Source organism: Fusarium poae, chromosome 2 (assembly GCF_019609905.1).
Source record: "Fusarium poae strain DAOMC 252244 chromosome 2, whole genome shotgun sequence".
NCBI lineage: Eukaryota > Fungi > Ascomycota > Sordariomycetes > Hypocreales > Nectriaceae > Fusarium > Fusarium poae.
Genome location: NC_058400.1, coordinates 3,655,830 through 3,683,095, shown reverse-complemented (window position 1 = coordinate 3,683,095; position 27,266 = coordinate 3,655,830). Strand labels below are relative to the sequence as shown.

The window sequence follows — 27,266 nt, the reverse complement described above, 5'->3', positions numbered from 1 at the left end:
AATCAATTACATGTTTTGGAATGGAAATAAAAGCGTGACAACGCATTAATGGTATGTCGTAGAGAAGTGGGTGATTTAGCAGTCAGACAAAAGAGATGACGAGATAAGAAATTGATTTACATGTGATTCTTTGCCTCTTGTGCATTTGGTTGCATGATGGAACTAGCTGAAGCCGTTTTACAACTGTCAAGCCCTCTCGAACGACGGGAAAGACGACTAATTTCAAATGTCTGGAACACGCAACCACACAAACACATCCCTTCATACCTTGACAAAGACAACAACATGTGAATAGTTCAGTCAAAAAATTGCTATATATGAACATCTTGAGTTGGCGGTTCGTAGGGCTCAGAAAAGATGGACAAACCGCGATCATTGACGGCAAATTGACAAAGTTTGCCTCAAGTTTGTTCTATCTATCTCGTCGACGTGCTTCGCGTGTCAGAGGCAATTACATAGGTACCTACCTATGTATCGATCAGAATTACCTACCTACCTTAGTACCTAGAATAGGTATTAGGTATCTTTCATTTAAGGATGAAAGTGTCTATTGTCCAAGGAGGGAAGCACCCAAACGCCATCACAACTTTGCTAGGTCAAAATCATCATGTACGATTGCTTGCCGCTAGCAAATATGTAGCACCGAGATGGTCCTCAGTTCAATCTTGGGTGAAACCAGGATTTTTTGTTCCATATTAGTTCGTTTGAGGCATGAAGCAAAGCTTGTAACGTAACTTTCGTGACGGGCGGACTCTCACCGACCCCTGGGGGCTGGAAGGGTGATCCCGATATAGAACAGATCCCCCCAGTGGGGCATTGACAGAGGACCTAGTTAAGCTCAGCCCGCTATGGATGCCAGGTTACCGTGCATCTGTTAGATCTGACTTTGGCATCCATAAACTCTCAGCTTTTCTCGCATAGACTATACTTTTGACCCATAGTCGTTTCTCATCACTTCTCTCCTCAATTGCCCCTTTTACGCTACTCGCCGAGACAAAGCCTCTTCTTTGTCGTCTCTCCGATCACGACCCCGCCAAAAACTCCTATCCCCCCACCAAACTCGACACCGCCATGGCTCAAGAAGGCATCTTCAGCGCCAACCTCCTCTCTTCTGAGGTCAAGGCCGCTCTTCCTGAGGGCTACACTCTGCGTGCTTTGCGCAAGTCCGACTTCAACAGCGGTTTCCTCGACTGCCTACGCGTCTTGACCACGGTAGGTGATATTACCGAGGCCGACTTCGTTAAACAGTACGATGACATGGCTGCTGCTGGCAGCTACTACATTATCATCATTGAGGACACCTCGCGCAAAGAGAGTCCTGTCGTTGGAACTGGTGCTCTGATCACTGAGCGCAAGTTGTAAGTCATGGATGGCTCTCGAGCCGTCCTTGCCCTTTCCCATCGACAGCAAGGCTGACCAAACTCCCTATAGCATCCACTCTCTTGGCGCCGTCGGCCACATCGAGGATATTGCCGTCGCAAAGGACCAGCAAGGCAAAAAGCTCGGTCTCCGAATCATCCAAGCGCTTGACCACATCGCCGAGCAGGTCGGCTGCTACAAGAGCATCCTGGACTGCAGCGAGGCCAACGAAGGTTTCTACGTCAAGTGCGGCTTCCGACGAGCTGGTCTTCAGATGGCCCACTACTATGAGGGCGAAAAGGGTAAATCTCAGTGATTTCTTTACCAAATACGACGTTATGGAATGTCTATTCACAATTATACCCTTGTCTTGTTATATTTACCTCGGCGCAAGGCATATAGGCTGATGCGGGTTTTTTCGCATGGTACAGGCAGTAAAATCTAAAAGGGATACGATAAACTCGGATGATAGATTTGGTAACGGATCATAGACGCGCTTCGTTGCATCTGGGAGCTATTTTTGTTATGACCATTGGCGGACATTAGTGAGCTGTTACAGGTTATTGACTAGATAAATGCTGCTAGAACTCCCTAACCTGCTGTGTGACTTGAACCATAAGCTGAGTGAGGCTGTTGATCCGGCTTCCGACTTTCGATGGGCGTCAGGTATAAGTATGACACTCTCTTAGTACTCAGCTGGAATCTCATGTAGTTCATCGAGCCCGATTCTTTCCCCAGTTCTGTCCAGCTGCGACTTCTCCCTCGAGAATCGGGTGCCATCAAGTTTAATCATGCTCGACGAGCTTGGCCTTTCGTTTACAAAAGTGCGCATTGCTGCTTTGCAATCATTGTAAGCCTTGCTTCGCTTTAAGATGGACGAATGCTAATAGAGTTCGTGCAGCGTCCGATCAAAGAACCCTTCAGTGCTGCATGTCGTCCGCCGTCTTATCAACAAGGTCACTGTAGTCACGGATTGCGAAGGCATACCGCGTTTGGCCAAACGAAGGCTCATCCGTGCACGTCGCTAACTTTATGCGTGGGGATTTGGATGATATGTATCCAAAATCATCAAGTTTTGCTCTTATGCTTAGTCTTTCCTTCTTGGTCTCCTTCTTGGCTCTGCAGCTTATCGACCCATCCATCCGCCATCAACAACCAAGACATGTCCGCTCACATATCCACTGGCTTTACTTGCAAGATACACAGAAGTGCCCTTAAAATCATCCGGCGAGCCCCAGTTACCGGCAGGAATTCGTGAAGTAATGCTAGCGAGACGTTCTGGGTTGTTTAGCAGAGCTTCATTCATATCAGTTGCGATGTATCCGGGAGCAATTGCGTTGACAGTAATGCCCTTGGCAGTCCACTCGTTGGCGAAACTCTTGGTCATTTGGCCAACAGCGCCTTTCGATGCAGCGTAGGCGGGGACCGTGAAGCCACCTTGAAATGTGAGAAGAGAGCCGAAGTTAATGATACTGCCGCGACGACCAGTGACAGAGGACGGTTCGAGGTTTAACATATGGGCGCCGACATCACGGCATAGAGTGAAGACAGAGTTGAGATTGACTTGGATGACCTAGAGCATGTTAGATAGGTTCCGAGACACAGGTTGCATTTGATGGCTTGTACTTCATTGAAGTCGCTGTCGGGGAAGACTTCGCAAGGGTGACGTCGCTGAATGCCAGCACAGTTGATTAAGATGCGGATCTCATGTCCGTCGGCGAGGACCTTGGGCACAAGAGCAGCAACGGATTCTTGTGACGATAGATCGGCGGTATAAATGAAAGCCTTTCGGCCCAGCTTCTCGACTGACTCCTTTGTCGATTGTGATGTTGTGTCTCTCTGTCCATCGTGTTGATTTAGTATTCGGAGCTCATCATGACAGCCCGTGGAGGTTTCGTTTTGGTCCGTACCTGTACTAGAATAATGTCGGCGCCAGCCTCTGCCAGGCCAATGGCCACAGCTTGTCCGATACCGCGTGTGCCTCCAGTAACAAGAGCCGTTTGGCCTTGAAGGGAAAAGAACGAAGCAGACATTTTTGTGTGGGTTTGATGTGAAATGCGAGTTGCTCACGTCCGTCGTGATGGAGTCAAGGATGGATCACTTTGATGTTTTGTAAACTACTGAGGAGCAGGCACCTGTCTGTATATAGGGACTGCTACTGGAAGAATGGGCTGGATCCAAGCAAGTAAGTTACATGACAATTGGCAATGTAGCCTTGACGACAAGTTCCTTCATCGGCATCTATCCATACCTGCTAACTACAAAGCATTCGGCGTTTGACACGGCTATTGGTGATCGGAAAGAAGGCCGATGCAAAATGCCCCCGCGATTCCCCGCTGAGGGGACACCTACCTAACTACCTGGTACTAAGGTACTAATCCAGAGGTCCATAGCCGTGTCTACTAATCTTACCTATAGTCACTATAAAAAGTATATGCATGTTTCATTCGAGAATGATTAAGAAATATTTCTTAATCGGTAGCTAATTTGCTCTCAAATCGGCGAATAGTTAGTTACATATCTCTCTCTCTCTAAACTTTCTCGACTCGTCTTCTCCAATGTCTTAAATCCCATGTCTCCAACATTGTGGATTCTTAGTTACCTACCTCTTTAGTAGTAGTACCTCTAGCTTCCACTAAGCCCATGACAGCCCGGCGAACTTGAGTGGGGGAGGGGCATTTGAACGTCATGGGACATATACGAACAATCAATAATTCAGTACCATTCATAAGTTAACTCTAGTCAGGCTCGTCTTCTTATTCTATCTCGGCCCTCTCTCCGCGATAATATCTTTTTTTTTAACTTCCATACTGCCGAGTTAGTAGGTACTAACCGTAAGAGGTACCTGACTTCTAGGTCGACTCTCACCTTGTACCCCATCTTCATGACAAGGTCCCGCCTTTAATTAACCCACATCCTTGAATCTGTTTTTGTCAGTTACCAGTATTAACCATATAGGGTCGGGTTAACTCTCATGTTTCTTTGCCCATGATTCTCTAATAACGTTTCATGCAAATCTGCCATCCATTTTCTTAATCCAATTATCTTTTTTATTGATTGACTTTGGTAACAACAGATCGACAATTAGTCAACCAGTAATTGCACTTCCACTAACTGCGCCGTATTTTGCATTACACCTTCATCATGGCAACTGATCGCGTAAAAGCCTCCGTCCTTTACGGTGAGAAGGATCTGCGCCTTGTTAGTCCAACACCTCAAAAGACCTCATGGCAACCACTAAATAATACATGACATAGGAAGGGCGTGAACTCCCCAAGCCTTCCAACAACGAAGTTCAAGTGGCCGTCCTATCTACTGGTCTCTGCGGCTCAGATCTTCACTACTACAACCACTTTCGCAACGGCGATATTATCGTGCGAGAGCCTCTCACCCTCGGTCATGAGTCTGCAGGCACAGTCGTAGCTGTTGGTTCGGAAGTCACACACCTCAAGCCCGGTGACCGCGTTGCCCTTGAAGTTGGTCTTCCTTGCGAGACCTGCGAGCTCTGTGGCGAGGGACGTTACAACATCTGTCGCGGCATGAAATTTCGAAGCTCAGCAAAGGCCAATCCCCATGCCCAAGGAACGCTACAGGAGCGAATTAACCACCCTGCCAAGTGGTGTCATAAGTAAGTTGAAGTAAGGGCTGTGAATGGGACGAACAGCATGCTAACACGTGTCTAGGATGCCCGGGCATGTCACCCTCGACCTCGGTGCTCTTGTTGAGCCACTTTCTGTCGCAATGCATGCCCGAGACCGCGCATCTCTCCCCAAAGGCTCAACTGTCCTGGTTCTCGGTGCTGGAGCAGTTGGACTTCTAGCAGCCGCTGTTGCCAAGGCCGACCAGGCAAAGACAGTTATCATCGCCGACATTCTTAAGGACCGCCTAGACTTTGCCACAAGCAATGGTTTCGCCGACGCTTCAGTAGTTGTTCCCATGGAACGCCCACAAACCATTGAGGACAAGCTAGCCTTTGCTCAAAGGGTTGCTGCCATGGTCAAGGAGACTGATATCAAGGGAGAGGCTGTTGGCGAGGTTACAGCCGTTTACGAATGCACGGGTGTCGAAACCTGTGTTCAAACCGCCATCTACGCTACCAAGCCTGGAGGCAAAGTTATGATTATCGGTATGGGTACTCCTGTACTCACCATCCCCATGTCAGCTGCCGCCCTTCGCGAAGTCGACATCGTAGGTGTTTTCCGTTATGCCAACACATACAAGGAGATCATTGAGCTTCTTGCCAACCCTCCTGAAAATATGCCTGATGTTAGCCGTCTAGTCACTCAGAGGTATAACGGCATGGACAAGATCGAGGAGGCTTTCAAAATGGCAGGGAAGGTGAGGGACGAGCAAGGTAACCTTGTCATCAAGGTTGTCGTGGACTTTAACGAAAAATGACCACAGGCCTGTTTATAGAATCGTACTGCTTGAATGGTGTTATCAGGGTATCGCTCGGGTGGGCTTGTTGAATGGTGGTGCCTTGGAAATTCTCAATATCTTTCACGGTTCTGTATCAATTGGCGATGCAATTTAATACTTTTTTCCCTACCACGAACTTATAGGCAATTCTCATCAGAAGGTGATGCAAATGGATATTTGCATTAAAGTGTATCCAGTGAACAGGCGTGTTGATAAAACGTTTACAAGTGTCGAAAAGCATCGGCGAATTTCTAGCAAAAAGTTGATGAAAGACATGAGCTGTTTTGAGCATTAAGATACAGACCATCCAAGTTTATCAAGCTTAACCATTAGTTATTATATTAGTCTGATCTACGTGCTTTGCTTGCATGTCCGTTCAAGTCAAAACTTGGCCAAGCTGGCATGATCACGTGCAGACGAATTACAAAGTCAAGTGAGTTTGATTTTATTTTGCTGGACCTCTAATTATGATATAGTTTCACTTTTACCGCTTTTGTTCTTTCATGATGCTGGTCTTGGTCTCACTACCACACACTGGTTTATAGCCGACCTTGAATTCACGACTTGTCGGGAAAGCCGAAGTCGATACCGAAAGGAGGGTAGACATATCGCTTTACTTGGTTGTTTTTCTGAAGTTCGGCAGAGTAGTCGTTAAGAGCCTTCATGTCTTCGTCATCGAGGTCGACGATGGTCTTGTTAGCGGTGATGCGCTCAGGGGTGACCGACTTGGCGAGAACGGTGCTGCCGCGAGCGACTAGGAAAAGGAAATCAGTTGTAGATCCACAGTAGATAGTACACTATCGAGACTTACCGTGGTAGCTGAGGAGAACAGTAGAGGCAGAAACACCCTTCTTCTCGGCAATCTTGACAACGGGCTCGGCGCTCATGACGGGACCGCCTGTGCTGCCAAGAGGACTGTAAGCCTCAATATGGATGCCCTTTTCCTTGCAGAAGTCAACTATTTCTTGCTGGGGAAGCTCAGGGTGATTTTCAATCTGGTTAACAGCGGGTACGATGGTCGCATGAGGCAGAAGCTCCTCGAGGTACCTCTTGCTGTACTAGAAAAGTGTTAACTTAGGCTTTGACCATAGTGAAATTGGGTAAGCCTACGTTACAAACACCGACAGCCTTTGTCTTGCCTGTAGCGGGGAGCTTCTCCATGAGCTTCCAGCCATCGACGTGATTGTAGTCTCGAATAACATCTCGGGAACCATCAGGCTTCTTGGGAAACTTGTCGTCGTTGCCCTCGGGGTTGAGAAGTAGAGGCCAGTGCTGACATTATTTAGCACAAGACGGCACGTGTAATTCAAACTTTCTCGGAAAGACTTACTACTAGGAAAAGGTCAACGTAGTCAAGGCCGAGGGCCTTCAAGCTCTTGTCGAGAGCCAGCTCGACACGGGTGTTATAGGTAGCCCAGGCTTTGGTAACGACAAAGATGTCCTCGCGCTTGACACCAGCTTCAAAGGCAGCCTTGAGACCAGCGCCGACCTCCTCTTCGTTCCCATAACAGTAGGCGCAGTCGATAAGCTTGTAGCCGTCCTTAAGAGCATATGTAACGGCCTTCTCAACCTCGCCAGCAGGGGACTGCCAAGTACCTGCAAACAAGATTAATCAATTGAGCTGATCGGAAGTTGTAACATGAGAAAACAACGCACCAAGTCCGACAGCAGGAATTTCCTGTCCGGTGTTGAGCTTGAAGGTCGAAGGAGCCATTGTGTGGAGTCGATAAGAGAGTAGGCAATGCAGTTGGCTAAAGCGTGTATGCGTATGAGCGAAGTCTGGAACAAAGCACAAGAGGGAAAGAAGAAGCTTCTAAGAGAGTGGAAGACCTCAAGGTTATAAATTGCTGCCACATCATGAACACAACCGACTGCCCCTCATATGTAGTAGCTGCGTTTGTCAGGCCAAGCTATACTACCTTGTCACATCCCGCAGACTTATCCCGCTGTTAATCCCCCCAAACTGCTACATGCGATCATATCTGTGGGGTCAAGGTTACGTTCCCCGCCAAACAAAGCTGCGTCGCCAGGGACATGCCACTAGCTCGAGGCGAGTTCTGCCTCATGGAGCAGTAGGTGGGTTTGGGGTGTGACTTGCACGGAAAAGAGTGATGGTTGATGGAGTTTTCTCGGGGTGGGGTTGGTCCGAATCGTCCGTATACAGTTGAGGCTAACATGAAGTGTCTCTTGGGTCGGTGAGAACACCGGTTGGCGGAAAACACGATGCCCCCAATCATGCCGTTCTTTGATGTAGACTAGTTTGTCCTCGAGAAGAGCCTAGAAGACTCCCTTTGTCGGTGATTTGCTGGAGATAGTAAAGCGCGAGCTGAGGCTGGTGGCCAACTGGGATCTCTTTATATATAGGTAGATAACTGGGATTAGCCGTCAGTCATCGCAGTCGAAATCAATGCAGTCAAATCCTGTGCAAGTTTCGAGATACTTCCTAGCAAGGTCCATTAGCTGCTGATACATGTACTGACTAGGCTTCTCAATCAGATGTGAACGACAATGGCTTTCATGTTCTTGCCCAAGATCTTCTTATTCATTATTAACCCTAAATCCGCCAATGTAGGCTCTCGAAGAGTCTTTCCTGCCGCCCCTACCCTTCATGCTGTGTCATTCTCGTCCGAACCTAAGGAGAATGGCAATAACGTATATACATTATATGGAAAAGAAGTGCACCTATTGAATGATGCCCCGTTATGACAAAACATGTGCCTTTTAACTCCCTTTCCCATGGCCCGAATTTTCTACCCGGCTCTTGTTCTCATGCCATGCATTGCTTCATTCAATGGCTCAAGATTAGCCGGAAACAAGAACCCAAAGCCTATAAAAAGGTTAGCAACTGGTTGGCCCAACGGTGACAACATGAGCACGCCGAGAAAACTGTAGCCTACTTGGCATGTCTCCAAATGCTCGACCAGTGAACTTACAGGAAAAATATCATCAAAACTCCGAACATCTTTGCGATCAACCACCGGTTGCTTGACACTCGGTTCCAATACTTAAGAAGTTCTCGCTGTGCTCCTTCGACGTTGTCGACCACATCTTCGGTGTTTGCATCGATGCGCTGGATCATTTCGCTCTGTTCCGAAACCATGGTGGCTAGTTGTCCAAAGATACTTCCCAACTCGCCAATCGTCTTTTCGATAGCCTCAATCGCTTCACCTCGTTGTTGGATGTATGTGTTGGTAGGCTGTGCCTCCTCCATCATCAGAAGTTGCTGGTCGCCAACAGGATTAAGAGAGAGTGTATCTTGACCCGGCGCGGGTGAGTTGCGGGCGGGTGTCCCGTAGAGTGGTGAAGCGGACTGTTGAATAGAAGGCTGAGCATGTTGCGACACCGAAGAAATGAAGTTCTCCGTTCTTGATCGCGAGGCTTGGATGTTCTTAGTTCTGGCTTCGAGAACATCCTTGAAGTTGACAGAGACATCAGTAAGTTTGCCTTGCAATAAGTATACGACGTTCTTGTTGTGCTCGCCCTCTTGATCGGCCTTGGGATGTTGCTGCTTTGTGATAGTTTGGAGAGCTCCAATCTGCTGGTTCAAAGACGACAAGTCTTGCTTGATGACGAAAGTAAGTTCGTTGATTTCCACGGGGCGGTCGTCGAAAAGGGTTCTTCGTTTCGCGACTGTTTTCCATGTTAGAATCATGCATAGCGCTGAGTATCTCCGCCGCAAATGGCAATAATGCTGTACTCACGCTGTGCTAGCTTCTCCAATTTGCCCATAGTCGCCGAGATGCCACGTCCAATTTCAGCAGCTTTGCGGGCAAAGTCGGATCGCCTTGGGTGTCCAGTGGGATGGCCACTGGCAGCATCTTTTTGCGCATCAGTCAAAAGAGATCGACGCTGGGAGCTGACTTTCGACGAGGTTTGTTTTCGCTGTGCCTGTGCGAGTACCGATTTGAACTCGGAGGTCCGGTCTTGAATAGATATGACAGCCATCGTGGCCAGATTAAGAGGGGTTTAGAATAACGCTGAGATGTCAGACTGCGGCCAGCGCGGTTTTGTGTCTCGAAAAGAAAAGATCCGCGTCGATCTCGTAGTAGCAGGGCAATATGCCACCTTTGCAGCTTCTGTTCAACTGGGTGAGTCGAATCGTGGCGTAAAACGTGGGAGCGACCGAATCAAGTCTCGGTTGACAGCGTATGCGAAACAAGACGTCAAGGGCGGCGGGCGGGTGACGCGGACACGAAAGCGACTTGCAGTGTATTAAAAGGAGTAATTTAGCGACGGGTGTGAATCGAACACGCAGCTCGAATCCATATGACGGGAATATGAGAGTTCAGTAGTTGCCCATAAGAAGTCGCAGGACTCTACGTGATTAAATGGAGGGGAGAAGCTATGTTAGATGCGCAACCAAGAATGCTGGAGACAGATGAGGTTTGATTTGAATTGGTGTCGCTACGTCTGAAAGGAGATTGGATTGGCAGATTGATTGGGGGAATGTCTGGTCCAGATTGGTCAAGGCAGGGGTAGACATACTAGGTAGACCTTGATCCGCCACGCTGGCTCTTGCGAACTTGATGTTCCTCAAAGTCTAATAGCTTGATCCACGCAGCCTCGTCACGAAAGATAGGGCTCTTAAAGAACCTTATTCTCACACAATAGCACTTTGAGACCTGCTATACAACCCACTCATTCTTCCTTCAACACACGGCTCTTGCGAACAATATGCAATGAATAAATGCTGGCCCCAAGTTTACAGTGTGTCTGTGGCTGTGTCTGTGGCTGTGTTTGTGGCTAACAAGTACAAAATGTTTGTTAGAGACAGACAGGCATTACATGATAGCAAGCACATGGAGAAGAATACACGGATACCTCTCATTAACGCATACTTAGGTCGTTTTGCTTCAATCATCAAATTATTCGGCTATCAAGAATATCCATGGTTTGTATAGTAGAAATGCTGCTTCAAAATGTCAACGCAAAACACGGCACCATGGGTTACAACTGTTGCTGGACTTGCTCCATTTCCCAGGATTTAATCTCTATATTTTGTAACTGCCGGCCCCTTGATGCGTCTGTAGCTCGTGCTGAGTCTGGATGCTCGTATTATGTACATACATATCATCGCGAGTCCTTTAGTTCTGCAGCTGAGTGGGGTCTAGCTCCAGCGGGACGGGAATGACGGCATTGCTTAAAGCCCGTATTCCATGTCTATTGCTAGTACTCTACAGCTAAAAGCTTTGCAAGACGCGCAATACCTAGGTAGCCGAAAGCTCGCTGCTGAATCGCTAATTAGTAGTAATGTTCAAATAGTGGCTTACGGTTATCAATTCAACCAGTAACCGCCAACCCCTCAACGTGCCCGTCATTGCCGACGTCACTCGCCCTATCAGAACAGGTACATCACCTAGGTAGGTATAGGTACCGGGTGAGGAAACCGAGCAACTCAACCCTTGGTCAACATGCAAGCCTTTGCCCCGTTTCGCAAGACTCGACGAGAAAAATTCTGTGCCACTCCGAGATGTGACATGAGTGTCACGACTCGACCTCACTGACTTCGTGGCCTTCTTGTTTTTTTTTTTTTTTTTTGCTCTCCTGTTATTATCCGAGGTCTGGAATAATATGGGTCGCGAGCCGGGACGACCTTAATAAATGACCACATAGAGATTCGTGTTTAAATGCCACTATAATGTCAAAAATAGCAATGGCCAGTACTTGATCCATGTCACTTTGGTTTTTTCGACTTGGATTGTGCGCATGTTTAAATTACTGGTATAAATGATAACTTCAGCACTGACTCTGAGTCTTATGGAGGATTAGAAGTCCAGTATGAACAACTGCTCGTAACTTGTTGCCATATCAATAATGGCGACTCCTCGATCTTGGGATCGGCTCCGCAGGTAATTTCGTTCTTGTACTTCGTACGCCGTACTCCGTAACTCCTCAATCAACTCGATCGGCACAGCCACTTGAACACTCTGTTTGAGCGCCTGCTTTGCTTTATTCCGAAGGTTGTACGTCCTGGCTCACTTGCTCAATAAGCACCTACGTACCTACTGATACCTCCCATCATCCAACATTACCTTAGTAGGCGGTAGAACAATACCTTTGGTTCATTTTATCTTGGGCTTCAACGAGGCTGGGCAAACTAGGGTATCTGTATCCTCCTTGGTTCATGCGGCCTTCCTTGTCTGTTTTATTAGCAGTTGCGGCCCCAAGACCAGGCCGAGGTGCCCCAGAGCAGGGCATCCACCTCCGTCGTCCAATCTCCAACGGGCAACTGCAGCGCTAGTACACTAACACTAGCACCTAAAAGTCCCTGACCGCACCATTTGTTCCCGCTCCGTTGCTACCGACCTTCGAGAGCACCACCTCCTTGTTCTATCACCATCTCGTTGGCATCCCTCATCTGTTGCCGCTGGCTTCTATTGTACTTACTGCCTTTCTCCTCATCGTATTTTTATTTGTTTCTTTTCCATCGTAGGCTATACTTGTTGCTAGTCCATCACTGATTCCTTTCTTCTTGGATCACATTTGTTATCCAAACTTCGATCCTGTCATCACCGATCTTCGTCAACACCAATCCCCATAACGAGGTCTGCACACCTAATTAGTTTGCCACGTCCGCTGAGCCCAGCTGTCTCGGCATCGCCATAAGCTCTCACTTCTTTCCAGTCATCAAGCGCCAACCAAGAATGCACCGATAGTTGAACACTGACGACGAGTACACGACATGGATGGGACATACAACAACCCTTATGCGCAAGGGCAATCGCAATCACCATTGTAAATAACCATTATAATTTCTGACACCTTTTCTTCAATTAATCCATGATTCGTTCTAGATCGCCTCAAAGACCTGGCGGATACCAAGTGAACGTCAGCCGTCAAAAGACAAGGAAATGGGTCCAAGCACCCGTTCAAAACTACGATGGTGATGACTGGGGCGCCGACGAGTTCGACGACGATGAACCACCACCACCGCCCCCTCCCGTTTCTCGAGTTACAACAGGTCTCCGATCTGTTGGCCAACGTCCTTCCGAATCATACGGCCCTTCGCCCAGGTTAGCTGCTGCTGTAGCTTCCAGCTCTCGAAGCTCGAGTGGTCCTCCGTCGCTCCAGCTCGAAACTCAACATCCAGCCGGGTCCTCTAACGCTGCGCCTCCGGAACAAATCTACAGTGTTTCTTCGCCTGTTGCAGGACGGAACGGATCTCCTGCGCCGGTTTCTTCGGGCGATGGGTCTGCAAAACCGCCGAGTTTTCAACAGCAGCCTGAAGTCCGCTCCTCTACCCCGCAAAGCCCCAGTGGTTCTGCTCGAGCTTCTCCCTCGATTCGGCCTGATTTGTATCGCCATATAGATGATGAACGTAAACTTGGCGGCTCGCCCTTGTCTATCACGGAAAACATTGCGCCCAGGCCGAATGATTGTTCTACACCACCCGTTCACGAACCTAGCCGTCAGGCATACGGACAAGGAGATGACCCTGTGGTCGACAGAGTCCAGAAGCAGCCGACTTTTGACAGTATTCTTGCGAAACGCGATGAGCTGCATGTTGGACAGCCAGGATCAAACGATGTCCCCTTCTTAGATAGCGCTGAAACTTCGCAGCAAATCAACAACCCCGAGGAAGAGTCTGTCCTACATTCACCCACAGATATCGACCGAAAACGAATGTCTGTTAGCCCACAGCTTCCTGATGTCGCGCGTATGTCAGTTTTCGGCGCTGATTTCTTCTCTTCGGACAGCAGCAATTCAAATGCTCATGGTCCCATCAAACAGGAACAGCCCTCGGCACCTAAGCAGCCAATCAGTACCCCCGCAAACCTCTCTACGCTGAAAGAAAAGCCCCAAGAGGGCGAAGATGATGGCAATGGATCCAGAGTTGGCAATGCTTCGCCTGGTCAATCGTCCCTTGTTCCTGCAAATGACCCACGATCTGTTCCGCCTTTGCGTACACCAAGCCCAAACACGAAAGGGCTTTATCCACCACTCGGAGACCCTGCGAGTGACTCAACTGCAACAGGCTCCAAGATCACACCGACAGAGCCACTGCACCCCCGGCCATCAGATTACTCGCCCTCAAACTACGAGCCAAATTCTGCTCTCACGCAGGGGACAATGAATACATTTAATTCATCGCCTATTAAGGAGAGTGATGTTTTGAGTGAGGAGATTATGAGGTCTCTGAGTCCTATCGCCCCAACCCCAAATTCTGCTCTTGCCCGACCTGCGCCCGAGAACACTCAGTCATTGACACCAGGTGGTCAGAATGGCATGCGTAACAGCAGTTATACCCTCAGCGACTACGACAATTATTGGGCAGATTCGATCGACAAGCCTGAACAAGGACAGGAGAAGTTACAAGCTACGAGTGCCCCCGTAAATGAACCACAACAAGAGCCAACCGAACACCCATTGCCTGGGGGGTTGGCTTCTAGCGGACCCAAGTTTGCTTCTCCTCCGGATTCCCCGAATGCCGAAGCGCGGCGCAGATTCTCCTGGGAAGCCGGTTTTGACTCACCCCCAAAGATCCTCCCTGTTGAGGCTCCCGCTGAAGACTTGAACAAGGAAGTTTCTGCACCAGGTTCCCCATCACCGGTGGCATCGCCAAATGTTCAGTCTCCGCAGAACCCAGTTTCCATCGATACCAGCAAATCCAATGAGTCTTCACGAAATATTGAAGCTCCGAAAATTATTATTCCTCCTTCCGGTGGAATCTCTCATCAGGTATCCAAGGCTAGCACACTTCCGCCAAGCCAGCAGCAAACTACGTTGGAGCCCCCTTCACCAGTGTCGGTGGAACACAATGACTCCATGCCTCAGGTCAAAGCAGATCGCCGTCCATCGGTCGTGGACGACAAGCCACTGGCCAAAACATCTTCGAATCTCGCATCAACAACGCCGCCCCCAGAAAAGTCGGGCAGGTCGATTCCCTCAGGCAGCGAGTTTCCGCAGACTACTCCGTGGCGTGACATTATGACCTTGGCAACACCTGTTCAAAGGACACTCAAGTTCGAAGCCGGCCGAGACACACATCAAGCTTGGGAGTCGGGCTTGGATAACTGGCTCTCTAGTCTTATGGTCGAGCATCCCGAATACGCAAACAGCACTGCCTCCTTTTCTGGGGCAGGTGGTATGCCTGCAAGTCAAAAAGGACACGCAGCAGGCCCCAGTGTATCTCACACTCAGCAGTATTTCAACGCGAGCTCGCCTACGACAGGACAACCGGCAGCTGGCAGATCTCGGCTCGCTAGCTCGGTGCCATCGGGCTCCGGCGGCTTCGGTAACTCGAGTAACCAGATCGGTACCAAGAGCAAGGAACTTATGCAGTCTGCTGGAAAGATGGGCAAAGGATTGTTTAGCAAGGGAAAGAGCAAATTGCGTGGAACCGGGGACAAGGTATTTCACTGACGCTTCTCTTTTTAGAACCTGTTGTGATGGGCTTCTTCCTTTTTTTCTCCCTTCGAGTGGGGTTTTTGTTGGATTAAATCTCTTTTCATCATGCACTTCAGGGCGGGTGTTTCACGCTTGGCCTTATGATGAAACGGGTGTATGAGATAGGAATTCTACGACGCTTGTTCCCTTTTCTCCTCCCGCATGTCACCATGATGTTGCCCATCCATCAGGCTATATGTGACAAGAATGTTTATTAATGTTTCTTTGAATGACAGGGCGAACCAACATCTCCGGTGCAAACAAAGCTCAAGGCTGAAAGACGCGCATCGTGGGGTTTAGATCGTCTCGCGAGATCCCGCGGTGATGAAACTTCCGAAAAAGACGTCGTGGACTCGAGGCCCTCGACTCAATCTTACCATGCTCCACAGTCCTCCCAATCATCCAGTATACCTCCTTTTGGCCCTGTGGCTTCGATTGGCGAATCAGGTAAGCAAATCGCTTTACGCGAGAGTGATGAGCCTCAGTTTTTACAAAATGCATCTGCCATACCCAGTAGAGAACATGATGATAGATCACAATGGTATATTCCGACGCCTATCGATGAATCTACTTGGGATCCTTTCAGGGAGACAAATCTTGCCAATTGTAAGGCCTCTACGGAATCCAGAGCCTTGGTCACAAACGATGATCAATCTCAACAGGAAGGCAGTTTTGAGGCGCCTTTCAGTAAGCCTGTGCCTGACAGTGGCCGTGTTCGTATGGTACCTTCAGAAGAACATTATGGCTCATCGCACCAGCCGACGTCTGTCTACGCCACGGTCACGTCTCAAGAGAAACCCAGAGACGTTCAGTATGAGCTTCAACCTAGGTCTCCTACTCAACCAACCGATTCATCTGTTACTCCGCAGCGGCATTCATCTTTTGTGGGCTTGCCGCTTATCAGAAGGGGTTCGACTTTCGATGTCAACCCAAGAACGACTGCAATCGAGCGGCGAACGACAGAGCCTATAGACGAGCGTGTTTCAGCTGATCCTGAAGATTATGACCAAATTCTTCGCCAGCAAGGAACCATTACATCCGAGGTCACGGTCGGGTCAACTCTAGTGGGAACCGACTCGATCGCGACTGATAAAGAATATAAGAAGGATGTTGATGATCCAGAAACACCTGCGATGACTCCGGAGCGCCAACGTCGTGCTTCACAGCAACGATCCCCTCAGGCGGTACCACGTCATTCCCTCCAGATGCATCCAGTCAATCAGGGACCTATGCCAACACAGAACCCGGAATATCAAAACCCTTCACTGCCACTATTACCACCCCATTTAATGGGTGGCGGTGGCAATCCAGTCCAGAGACTGCCTCCTTCCGGTCCCTGGAAACTAGAAGAAAGCCATCTGTCGGAGCCTTTGCATCGTGTTACCCCCAAGGCTTCACCACTTCTTCCATCGGGGCAGTGGAAGCTGGAAGAAAGTCACTTAGCCGAACCTCTTCACGTTGTGAATAGGAACCGAGCTGGTACAAACGCCTCACAGGTCTCACAGCGTTCGCAACGCTCACGACATTCGCAGCATGATCTATCTTTTGGTTATAACAAAGAAACAGGTGATGTGCCCACTTCTCCATCATCGAGCTCGACAACTCAGTATCAACATCATCAACGACAGAAGCCTTCTGAGGTGCCCCCGTCAACGGCCAATCGATATCCAGGCCTCTTTCCTGGTCAGCAACGACCACAGAGTAATTCGCAGGAAACCCCCCCAGGTCAAGGTTCTCAGATCGCCAGGCGCCTGTCTCACGAGGAAGGTATTTCAAAAACAGGGACCGGTGGCAATGAAGTCCCTGGTGATGATCGTGGTCGTTCTAGGGGAGCGTCAGCACTGTTCAAGGATATTGGGCATCGCTTCAGGAAGTCTTCAACCGAGCGACAACGCACGCCTGTTGACAACTACAATCCATACCAGCCTCCGCAGCTTCCAGAGGCTAGCCATGATGCAGCTTCCGTGTCTAGTGTAGCGACGGATGGAGCCAACGACCGGAAGAAATCCAGGGCCAGTTTCATGCTGGGTCTTAGAAGTAAGCAGAGCCGAGAAAAGCTCTCTATCCCTCCACGCCCGGAAGATTCGAGACCACACACCGCAATGGAAGACAAGAGGGCATCTCGACTCACTCCCGGGTTAGGCATCGATTCTGCCCAGTTAAGGCCTACAGGCATACCGCGCGCAGCTACGTCCAATCTGGCTAACGAGCTGAGCCAGAATGGAAGTACTACCCTTCCTCCCAAGAAGCGATTCTCAGCTTTCAATGCCAAGGTCGCTATGACAAACGTATTCAACAGGCCAAGCAGTGGCTTATATGCCAAACCCGGCAGTCCTACTTCCTCTAGGCCGATTTCAAGTCATTTAGGCGTGCAACAGCCGGTATCTCTAGAGCGATCTCATACGGGCTTCGAGCGAAGCAACACTGCCGGTCCAACTTTCAACCAGATGCTGCCAACCCTACCAAATGTACACCCTGCCGGTGCTCCAGATCGTCGTACAAGACGCGGCTCAGCGGCTGGATTGATCTCGGGTCTTTTGGGGCATGGCCACAAGAGCAAAGAAGTTCAGCAGAGTGCCTCATCTCAGATGCAACAGCATCTCGCCCAACAAACACATGATCGCCGCCCTTCTGGATCGCAATCCAATCTATCGCAACATGAAATGCTGCAACCTCAGGATCGAAGCCTCTCTGGTCCTCAGCTGCCCACTCCTGCTCTGCAGATGCCTGGTGCTTTCCCTGAGACTCCCGGAATTCCAACGCCTCAGAGCGATGCCCCGCCTCCCGTCAGCCTCCAAAGACCGCAGCCATTTGTTAACCAGCCACCATCAATGGTTTGCCAAATGACTGATGATGCTGTTCCCAAGGAGCGGTCTCCCATTCTGACCTCTAGAACCTCCGCGGGCGCAATAAGAGAGGGCCAACATGCTCAGGCGGCGTATCGAAACTCCCGCCCATCACCACTAGGCTTTGGCTCCACGACTCCTGTGGGGACTCCTCCGATAGTGATGACAATAGATCACAGTCGTCATGGCACGCCTCAAACTCCTTTCAGTGTCGGCCAGGGAATTCATGACCCTCGAACCGAACGAATGAGATCAATCTCGCCAGCGGCATCAGGCATACGTTCTGCTCCAACAACACAGACGTCCTTCAACATTCCAAGCACAACCCCGACGACACAGACATCGTTTCATCATCCGTCGCGGTCACTCGAAAGGCTTTCACAGCACATGCAAGAGATAGCGCCTATTCAACGGCCCACCACTGACTCCCCAAACATGTCTTTCAGGCAGAACGCGAGGCCTGGGCATATTGTGTCAGATGATGGCATGCCTCTGTCCCCTGTATCCCAGATTTCGAAGACAGGACCACCATCTGTTTCATCAATGGCAACACAGAGTCCTCGGTTGAACAGTTCCTTTCCTACTAGTGGAAGGCGGCAATCTTCACAAATTTCACAGCCTGAGACTCCAATCATCCCGGTAGCGTGTACCAGTCCTCCAGTGCAGGCATTCACTAGTAGGATGGGAATTCCGCCTCAGCAGCAGCATTCCTCAAACTTTTTGTCACAGGCCGATCTTCCTCAGCAGGGTGCTTATCAAATGGCTTCAGGTCGTCCCCCAATGCAGATGCAGGAATCTGACGGAGACCCCCAAGTGCCTCCAAAGGACGAAACGAGCCATCTGCAGCAGCCTCAAGTTGTTGATCAGCAAGCTCGGCAAGGGAGTCATGGAGTATCGAAGTGGAAGGGTCTTAAGAACCGCATGTCTGCGCAAGTTGCGCATAAGTCACAGCCTAGTCAAGGAAAGACCGAGGCTGACAAAGACAAACTGACTGCAAGTAAGATCCTCGGGGCATTTAAACGAGGTTCCAAGGAAAACCGGCAGTCCATGGTCATTCCAGATTTCCAAGCTTACCAACAGCACCAGATGGGAGCTCCGCAGCAACGACAGCCTCTTCAGCAGCATTCTACTACCCAGGTTCCATACGGGCAAGCACAGTCCCCTGGCCCATCTTCGAATGTCGGCGGTCAGCTTTTCGGGCAAACCGCAACTTCACGACCATCGTCACATCTGACCAACCAGTCCCCCGCGCAGCTGCAATATAAAAGACAGTCTTCAATGTTTATCAGTCCACCTTTACCTCAGCAGCAGTTCCATGACTCTTCAGGATCCATCTCTCAAGGACAACCAGGCATTCATTCGCCACAGCGTGTCCTTGCGTATCAACCCCCTCAACCTCAAGGCGAGCTCTTACCCTCAAATTCACCTACTGGTCCAATCCATCGGTCACCGCAACAGCAAGAACACTATCAGTCTCCTCCCCAGCACCAATACCAGTTCCAATCTTCTCCGCCACAGGGACATTTCCAGTCTCCATCACTTCAGCAAAGACAATTTCCATCACCGCCACAACAGCAAGGACAGTCCGGGTCCCCCGCCCAGCATCAAAGTCAAGTCCACGCCCCTATTCAGATTCAGGGGCAGTTTCAATCGCCTCCACAATCTCAGGGCCAGTGGCAACATCAGACACATTCGCCGGAGAATCAGTCTTTGCCCACTCAATCTCGGCAAGCTTCTTATCCTGGCCAGTGGCAAGGTACCATTGGCCAGAGTCCAAATTCGCCTGCACATCAAAGCCCCCGGCACTCGCACTTCTCCCAGCAGCCTTATAGTCCACAGCCTAGGCATCCGAGCCAGCAAATGGTTCATGGGGAAGAGTCGCACCCTGTTCATGTCTCTACTCCTGACACTGTTCACGCGCCCACGCCGGTTCACGCGCCATCACCACGTCCTTCGCTCCTAAATCTTCTTGCGTCTGGCAGCATCGACAATGAAGGACTGCAGCAGGAGGACCGTGGCCACACTGGCCTCTATAGTGACGGAACAAGCGGAAATCCTCAGGCCAGCGCTAGTTCATCGCCCAACGAGCAGATTCCCCCAGAAATCGGCACGCAACAAAACGGTGGCTCAAAGAACCAAGCTCCCTCCCTTCCCATGCCTGTGTTTGCTTCTGATCCTGTTGTGGGGGGTTTTATGGGAGCTGGGTCTGTAACAAATGCAAACAGGGGCTACTCTCCCAAAGCAGAGGAGTCCCAGGGCGTGTCCATTAGTCCACCTACTGTGATGACAGGCAATGCCAGTTCAGGACTAATCAGGCCATCCCCGTCAGATGCGGGCGACTCGAGGGCTCCGTCCCAACCCAAACCCAGACCCAGCGAAGGCCCCTCATTCCATGCAGAACTTGAGAACACAGAAGACGCACGAAAACGCACACTACGTCTCAACTCACAGGAAGAAAAGATCCACTATGATCCCAATGCCGATTCAGATGGGGAGATGCCTGCTCAGATGAGTGCGACTAGTTATCCCGGGCAAGAGTGGAATCCATACGGCATGACTGAAGTGGGTGATTGGAATGAAGCCCTGTACCGTTGAAGCGTTCACTCTAATAAGTAATATTTCTTGAAAGTCTGTCTTCACAGTACAGTCGCCGATCTTCAAATGCACGTAAACAGCGCATGTTTGTTCTTCCATCAACACTTGGCTTTACTTCATTTACATACTTAGCGATACTATCGATAACGGTCATCTTTTATCTATCGTATGGATACATAATGGCTGCCATCAGTCAACTTGGTCGAAAATGCCATTTTTGTGCCCTATTATAGCGTGGCGTCATGGCTGTTTATATATGTGCACCTTGCTTGTTAATTGTCAAATACGTCAAGAGGTGGATGGAATAGTAATAAGAGAACGGTTGCAGAAAACATGGCGGCAGAAAGAAAAGTACACTACATATACTATATAATATCTGAATCGCTGGTATAATATTACCCAAACGAATACATCTGTTTACGTGCATATTTCTTGCCTGGGAGCACATACCTTGACTTGTATGTTGAGATGAGTTTTCAGAAATCCAAAGATGGGTTTCTAAAGGGAATGAGGGCCAAAATAACTGCCTGAGTATAATAGGCTGCCCGATCGATAACACCACCCGTAAGAAGCCCAACTGAACCTTGCTTGTTCTTCGAATCCGTCTGTCCAAACACCATATCGTCCGCATGGCCCAACTCAATCCCCTTTTCCAGCAGTTTACACGTCTTTTCAGGCAGAAAGTAGGCCGACGTACGTGCCTTTCCAACTTTTCCAGTCTTTCCAATGACCACGATCCATGCAAAAGAGCAGAGAGAGTCGTTGGAGATTTCAACACCGCCTTCAATGCCAACCCAGAAGTCTGCCTCTGGTTTTAATGTCTGGGCATTCTGAGCTCTGTTTGTCGCTCCTCGGAGTGTTTCCTCGTTGGAGAAGGGCTGGTCTGAGACGTTTGAGTCCACACTAAGACTTTGGAAGTCGTAGGTGTCCAGAAACATCTGCTTGAATCCTTCACTTGTTGCTTTGATCTTTGGGATGTTGTTTGAGGCAACAACGACGAGTTTTGAAGGAGCGTTCATTTTGGCCGGCAGATATCTGTCGAGACGGTCCGAAAGACACTTCGTTGGTGTTGACCACAGTCAGCTTCAGGGCGAAACGTTGGACTTGAAAATTAATTACATGGAAGTTATGGGCGACCCTGCACCTTTCTGGGACTTTACTAATACTCTGTGGGGTATTTGAATGGTCCAACCTTTGTCCCCACAAGGCATTAAATTAAGCTCATGTCAGGGTCGATTGTGAATGCCATAAGCCACATGAAAGACCAGCGAGGTCACCACATAAATAGAACATCTTATCACAACTTTAGTCCTGAGAGATTCACCACCTCTGTTGAATACACGAGCGGTCATAGAAAACTCTGATCCATTTAGAGCGAATGTTATACCCAATCAACAACTAAGACGTGAGGACAAATATCAAACACTCTTTGGTCACCTCGCTATATGGGTACCCAACTCTTCATGACCCCAGCACTTTCTCCCAGTTTTGTTCAGTGATCCAAGCCTCAATACTTTGAACATCTGGAGATGTCTCAAGCTGGATGCTCATTCGTCAGTGTTTATCATTCGTAAGCGAGAACATAAAGAGAGAGAAACTTACAGTACAAGGATGAATATATCCTGAGTCGTCACCGCCGTGTAGCCCGACCTCGTTGACAAAGGCAAAAGTTTCACGAAGTTCGTCTCTCAACTCAGGCTCGCAGTCCCAGGTGAACTGCCCAAGTGGAAATTTCAATATCTCTGTCTCATATCCTGTCACGTTGCTGAATATGTCAACAAATTGTTGGAGTGTCAGCCATGCTCGGTATCCAACAACACTCTTGTTTGGGCCGTTTTGAACCAAGGATTTAACAAATGGTCCAGAGTCTTGATCGTGTGCAATAAATGGCAGTTTTTTGTCGAGATCCAAGTTTGTTGAAAATTGTACTCGACCATTATTTCCCTATATTTCAGTGCAAGTCAGAATTCAAACACACCATGATAGGTATGAGAGGGCTCACCTTTGTAGGTTGTGCCATTGGATGGTCAAGGAAATTACTCAAAAAGAAGCCTGGAAGGAAAACACTCGTCTTGGACCAAAGATCTGGCTGGTGTTGTTCACCGTATTCAACTGCGTTGGCCTTTGAGTCAAAATGACAGACATTGGTGTACTTTCCGCCTGTCAATTTGGTCACATTTGGCAGTGATGAGACAACGAATCTTTCTAGGCTCGTGAGTCTGGCGGCTTCGTCGATAATATTCTTGAGTTGCTGGGTTTCCTTTTGTTTAACCCATTCGTTAAATAGCGAGCCAGGCTCTGGTTTGTCGGGGTCATCAGATTCGCTGTAGATACCCCAAAAGTCACTGATGGCGAAGATGACAGTGGCATCTTGAAAAGCATGTACGAGAGACACCGGGTCGTCCAAGTCTGCTTGTACTATATCGACACCGCGGGACTGAAGAGTCTTTGCTCTTGGGCCTGAAGGGTTGCGGGTGATGCCACGAACAAGCCATGTAGGGTCTTGAAGGAATGTCTCAACAACAGAGCCACCTTGGCCTCCTGTTGCACCAATAACGACAATGAGCTTAGATTTGTTCATGTTGTTGTCAAATAGATAAAACGCCTGAATTAGTAACTATTTGAGAAGAGGTTATTTGATATTGTCTGCTTTTATATGTTTGAATATTGTCCCTTACTCATCATATACCACCATGCCACCACAACTTGCTGACATGGCGTCGTTTTGATTAATAAGGCAAGTATAAATTATGCCGTTATATTCCGTTGGATTTCATTCTTCCACATCTTTTGGCTTTCCTCTCCTTGTTCCTAATGTGTCCGTTCGATTGGTAACAAGTTTCTTATCGGGGTCTTTAACCTTGCTACGGTAACAACCAGTGATAACGACTCATACTAGTCTCAAAACCTTTATTCTCGATGTCAACAATCTCCATATTGATACTTTATAAGTTGACCGGGATAATTCCAGCAGTTGCCACTTGTACCAACATCACTGAGGACTGCAGCGCGATATGACGTTTCTGATTATACTTTAAACTGTATCGCACATCCTGAGAAATCTCTTCTGAAAATTGAATATGAAGTGTTAAAAACGTTCAAGAATTAATACGTTGACATGTAAGAAGAAGTCGCATATCCATCGCTTCAATAGAGTCCAGTAGTACCATTGCTGATCCAATGGGGGGGGGGGTCCGAGATCGGTGGGTCGAGACGTCTCTCTCAAAGGCTCGCTTAGCCATGAGAATTCTTTCTATAAACATCTTCTACTCTATACGTTTCGCCCTCGAGTGAGTGGATCGTTGCATTAGGGCCCGACCTGTATCGATTGAGACCGTCTCATCTCTTTCAGAGTAGGCGTTGCGATATCAACAACCAACTCAATGCCTCGGAGCGAACGTTGGCGAGGCGAGAGCCAGCAGCAAGAGTCCGATGGCGTGTTACACGACGAGACATCGCCATTGCTCCCTCGGATATCAGAGGTCAGCGAAGCCGAGACGTCAGTATCACTTACAGACGTCCACAGTCTGCTGGCTGAGGCAAAGCTTCTGTGTCAATATTCGCTTCCTCTGATTGCGACCTATCTTCTTCAGTATTCCTTCACCGTTATCACCACCATCGTTGCGGGCCGGCTAGGTGCCGAAGAGCTCGCGGCATCTAGCCTGGCGCTGACAACAATCAATATCATCGGCTTCACTATCTTTGAGGGCATGGCCACGGCACTCGACACGCTGTGTGCTCAGGCGTACGGTTCCGGTCGCTATACCGGCGTCGGGTTGCACATCCAACGTATGATGGTCATGATGGCTATCGTCATGATTCCTGTCGGTGCCATCTGGCTATGCTCTCACTGGATCCTTCCGCTACTCGTCCCCCAACGAAGCCTCGCCCTCAAGGCAGCATCGTTCTTGCGCGTCAGTCTTGTCGGACTGCCCGGTTACGCTTTCTTCGAGGCGGGCAAGAGGTTCCTGCAGGCGCAAGGCGAGTTTGGTCCAGGAATGGTCGTTCTAATCATTTGCGCTCCCGTCAATGCCTTTCTGAGCTGGTACTTTGCCGTCAAGCTCAACATGGGTCTCGATGGTGCTGCGTTTGGTCAAGCGCTCGCCAACAACCTACGTCCCGCGCTGCTTCTGCTCTACGTTGTCCTGATTGGCAAAAAAACCCATCGTTGCTGGGGTGGTTGGGATGCCCGTGCCGCCTTTGCAGTACGTGAATGGGGTCCTATGATTCGTCTTTCTGTTGCCAGCACGGCCGTTAACCTTGCTGAGTGGCTTGCCTTTGAGATCCTCATGATCAGCACTTCGTATATCGACACTCCTCACCTCGCTGCCCAAACCGTTCTTAACACCCTCTCCATTGTAACTTGGCACGTGCCCTTCTCTATCAGCGTCGCCGTCACCACTCGCTTCGGCCATCTCGTAGGGGCTGGAGCTCTAAAAGAAGCGCGTCGGGCAGCGATCTTGTATTCCATTGTTTTTGTCGGTATTGGTATCTTGGATGGCGCGTTCCTTTTCCTGCTGCGGCGACCACTTGCAGATTTGTTCTCGGATGATTCTATGGTCAAGGACCTTGCTGTAGGGTCCATGGTCACTGTTGCCTGCTTCCAAATCATCGACTCCATCATCTGCGGGACCAACGGTGTGTTGAGGGGCCTGGCGAAGCAGTCTGTTGCTGCCTGGGTCGTGCTGGCGGTCAACTACTTGGCCGCCGTGCCATTCGCCGTATGGCTCGAGTTGGGAAGTCCCAATTTGAAGCTTGACGGTCTCTGGATTGGTCTTGGAAGCGGCATGGTCATCATCGCGGGCATTGAGTGCGCTTACATGAAATGGATTAGCTGGCAGGACTGCGTGGATGATGTAAAGGAAAGAGAGAATGACGGAACATAGACTTTTCTCTGTTTTTCCTCTTTGCGAGTTTAGAAAGCGCAATATCGTAAACTAGTTTTTTTTATGAAGACGATAATTCAAAATGCATCCAGCTGATTTTACTTCCAATATTATGTGAAATCTCCCCTGTATGTATTACCTTTTCCCCTCCAAAATGGTTAGCCATGAAAAGCGTGGCTCTTTCGTAAGTGCTTCTAAGATTAAGTACTGATATTTTAATGTTGTTGTTTGTTTTCATCTGAAATGCTTCTGGTGAGCTTTTGGCAACTATAGGGTGGACTGGCCAGATCAAGAACCGACCCACAGTCTTGGCTTGATTTGTTACATTCAAACTTCACATATATACTACCTTAGGTAGTGTGTACTCTGGTTATAGATTAGAGGCCAAGTTGATGTATTTTTAAAGCAAGGGCAAGCTTTGGAATGTGGTCATCAGCAACCAGGCAGGTAATTAAACAAACCAGCCATTCGTTAGTCTGAATCACCCCAATTGAATTTGGACTGGGTATGTTTGTTGTGATGTCATAGGGTTGCTTTGGACCCTGAATGTTTCCAGGCACTTGGACCTGGGATGGGCACAGATGCCCAGGTATTAAGTGTACAGTACCTACTATCCGTAACCTAACGTTACCTGGTAGGTTGACGTGGACAACATTTGTTTACCTGAAACGAATACAGAACAAACAGGTGAGTATCGGCAGTGTCATAAAAAAAAACATGGTATTTATTGATTACTACGTCGTAATGTTACTTGGTCAACACCAAACACGATATGGTATGCAGTAGATAATAGTTGAGCTGCAGTGGAACGGCAACAACCTACTAGGTACCTAGCTAGATAGCTGACGGATCGCTAGTCAGGGGTAAAAAGGTCATTGGTTTAACAAACGATAGCAATGGCATCTAACTATCCGTAAGATCTGCTGTCACGTCGGGACAATTGCATTCCAGTAACGACCAAGCTTCATGCCTGTCACTCTTGAAGCTCATTCAAGGATCAGCAGTCTACCCTAGAGCAATCTTATCATGAGCGCTTGCTTCACTTTATGGATATCCACTCAAGTCTAGTGAAGAGTCCTAACGCTCTGAACCTCCCTTTGCAATTCCAATTTCGATTTGACGCTTTAACCCTTGGCGTGTGGCTTTGAAAACTGGGTCACCAGTCATCATCCAAGTTTGTCCAGTGACGAAAAAAAAAACCATGGTCAATCGTCATTCATCCTTGATTGACTCGAATGGCCCCGTCATAGCTGCCCACTTTAGGTCACTTTATTTATTCCTCCATTGGGGAAGACAGCACTTTACCTGCAGCAGCAATTAGCGATGTTTCAACAAACCATGACTGCTACAGAACAGCAGACTTCTCAAACTTGCATCTTGTCTCAGCTCAAATCAATTCCTTCCATACCCGTATTTTTATTCTTCTGTTTTCTCGATTTATCATGATCCAAAAGAATTCTTCTCTTTCTGTCTCCTTTCCCCTTTTGAGCTCGTAACTTTTAGCCATGGCGGTAGACTTTTGTAGTTGAAACCCAGGAGTTCGGATTTTCAAGATGGGAAGACCGGCCCAGACCCGGGCTGGTGTTGGAACGTGGGTACCGGTATGTGGATGTCTAGGCGATAATTCAGAGTCTAGACTGAATATTCAGACCCAGAGACCTTTCCTCGAATGTTGGATTATCTGTAGCCAAAGAAAATAGAAACGAAGCCCCGGATAGGGCGTTGGAACGGCCCCTGCCTCGAATCCATCGCTACTGCAGCGCACGGGCTCTCG

The 27,266-nt window shown here is 48.9% G+C and overlaps 10 protein-coding genes across 10 annotated transcripts; 5 read left to right on the top strand and 5 right to left on the bottom strand.

The window, feature by feature from the left end:
* Positions 1-1,071: 1,071 nt before the first annotated feature.
* FPOAC1_005107 (uncharacterized protein) lies at positions 1,072-1,675 on the top strand (the record flags this gene model as incomplete). The annotated part of the gene is made up of 2 exons (XM_044849638.1): positions 1,072-1,358; positions 1,432-1,675. 2 exons carry the CDS (start codon positions 1,072-1,074, stop codon positions 1,673-1,675), a joined length of 531 nt encoding a protein of 176 aa, XP_044708348.1.
* Positions 1,676-2,150: 475 nt separating this feature from the next.
* FPOAC1_005106 (uncharacterized protein) lies at positions 2,151-2,387 on the top strand (the record flags this gene model as incomplete). Its single annotated transcript, XM_044849637.1, has 2 exons — positions 2,151-2,209; positions 2,261-2,387. 2 exons carry the CDS (start codon positions 2,151-2,153, stop codon positions 2,385-2,387), a joined length of 186 nt encoding a protein of 61 aa, XP_044708347.1.
* A 98-nt stretch (positions 2,388-2,485) lies between these two features.
* On the bottom strand, positions 2,486-3,392 carry FPOAC1_005105 (uncharacterized protein; the record flags this gene model as incomplete). Its single annotated transcript, XM_044849636.1, has 3 exons — positions 2,486-2,932; positions 2,986-3,198; positions 3,270-3,392. 3 exons carry the CDS (start codon positions 3,390-3,392, stop codon positions 2,486-2,488), a joined length of 783 nt encoding a protein of 260 aa, XP_044708346.1.
* A 1,111-nt stretch (positions 3,393-4,503) lies between these two features.
* On the top strand, positions 4,504-5,757 carry FPOAC1_005104 (uncharacterized protein; the record flags this gene model as incomplete). The annotated part of the gene is made up of 3 exons (XM_044849635.1): positions 4,504-4,560; positions 4,617-4,987; positions 5,043-5,757. 3 exons carry the CDS (start codon positions 4,504-4,506, stop codon positions 5,755-5,757), a joined length of 1,143 nt encoding a protein of 380 aa, XP_044708345.1.
* Positions 5,758-6,335: 578 nt separating this feature from the next.
* Positions 6,336-7,492, bottom strand: GAR1 (H/ACA snoRNP pseudouridylase subunit; the record flags this gene model as incomplete). Its single annotated transcript, XM_044849634.1, has 5 exons — positions 6,336-6,532; positions 6,590-6,836; positions 6,889-7,050; positions 7,109-7,374; positions 7,435-7,492. 5 exons carry the CDS (start codon positions 7,490-7,492, stop codon positions 6,336-6,338), a joined length of 930 nt encoding a protein of 309 aa, XP_044708344.1.
* Positions 7,493-8,580: 1,088 nt separating this feature from the next.
* FPOAC1_005102 (uncharacterized protein) lies at positions 8,581-9,723 on the bottom strand (the record flags this gene model as incomplete). Its single annotated transcript, XM_044849633.1, has 3 exons — positions 8,581-8,605; positions 8,712-9,408; positions 9,480-9,723. The coding sequence occupies 3 exons, from the start codon at positions 9,721-9,723 to the stop codon at positions 8,581-8,583; spliced, it is 966 nt and encodes a 321-aa protein (XP_044708343.1).
* Positions 9,724-12,460: 2,737 nt separating this feature from the next.
* Positions 12,461-20,606, top strand: FPOAC1_005101 (uncharacterized protein; the record flags this gene model as incomplete). The annotated part of the gene is made up of 3 exons (XM_044849632.1): positions 12,461-12,513; positions 12,573-15,129; positions 15,402-20,606. 3 exons carry the CDS (start codon positions 12,461-12,463, stop codon positions 20,604-20,606), a joined length of 7,815 nt encoding a protein of 2,604 aa, XP_044708342.1.
* Positions 20,607-21,082: 476 nt separating this feature from the next.
* FPOAC1_005100 (uncharacterized protein) lies at positions 21,083-21,625 on the bottom strand (the record flags this gene model as incomplete). The annotated part of the gene is made up of 1 exon (XM_044849631.1): positions 21,083-21,625. One exon carries the CDS (start codon positions 21,623-21,625, stop codon positions 21,083-21,085), a length of 543 nt encoding a protein of 180 aa, XP_044708341.1.
* A 442-nt stretch (positions 21,626-22,067) lies between these two features.
* On the bottom strand, positions 22,068-23,187 carry FPOAC1_005099 (uncharacterized protein; the record flags this gene model as incomplete). Its single annotated transcript, XM_044849630.1, has 3 exons — positions 22,068-22,145; positions 22,209-22,550; positions 22,609-23,187. 3 exons carry the CDS (start codon positions 23,185-23,187, stop codon positions 22,068-22,070), a joined length of 999 nt encoding a protein of 332 aa, XP_044708340.1.
* An 802-nt stretch (positions 23,188-23,989) lies between these two features.
* FPOAC1_005098 (uncharacterized protein) lies at positions 23,990-25,492 on the top strand (the record flags this gene model as incomplete). The annotated part of the gene is made up of 1 exon (XM_044849629.1): positions 23,990-25,492. The coding sequence occupies one exon, from the start codon at positions 23,990-23,992 to the stop codon at positions 25,490-25,492; it is 1,503 nt and encodes a 500-aa protein (XP_044708339.1).
* Positions 25,493-27,266: the final 1,774 nt, after the last annotated feature.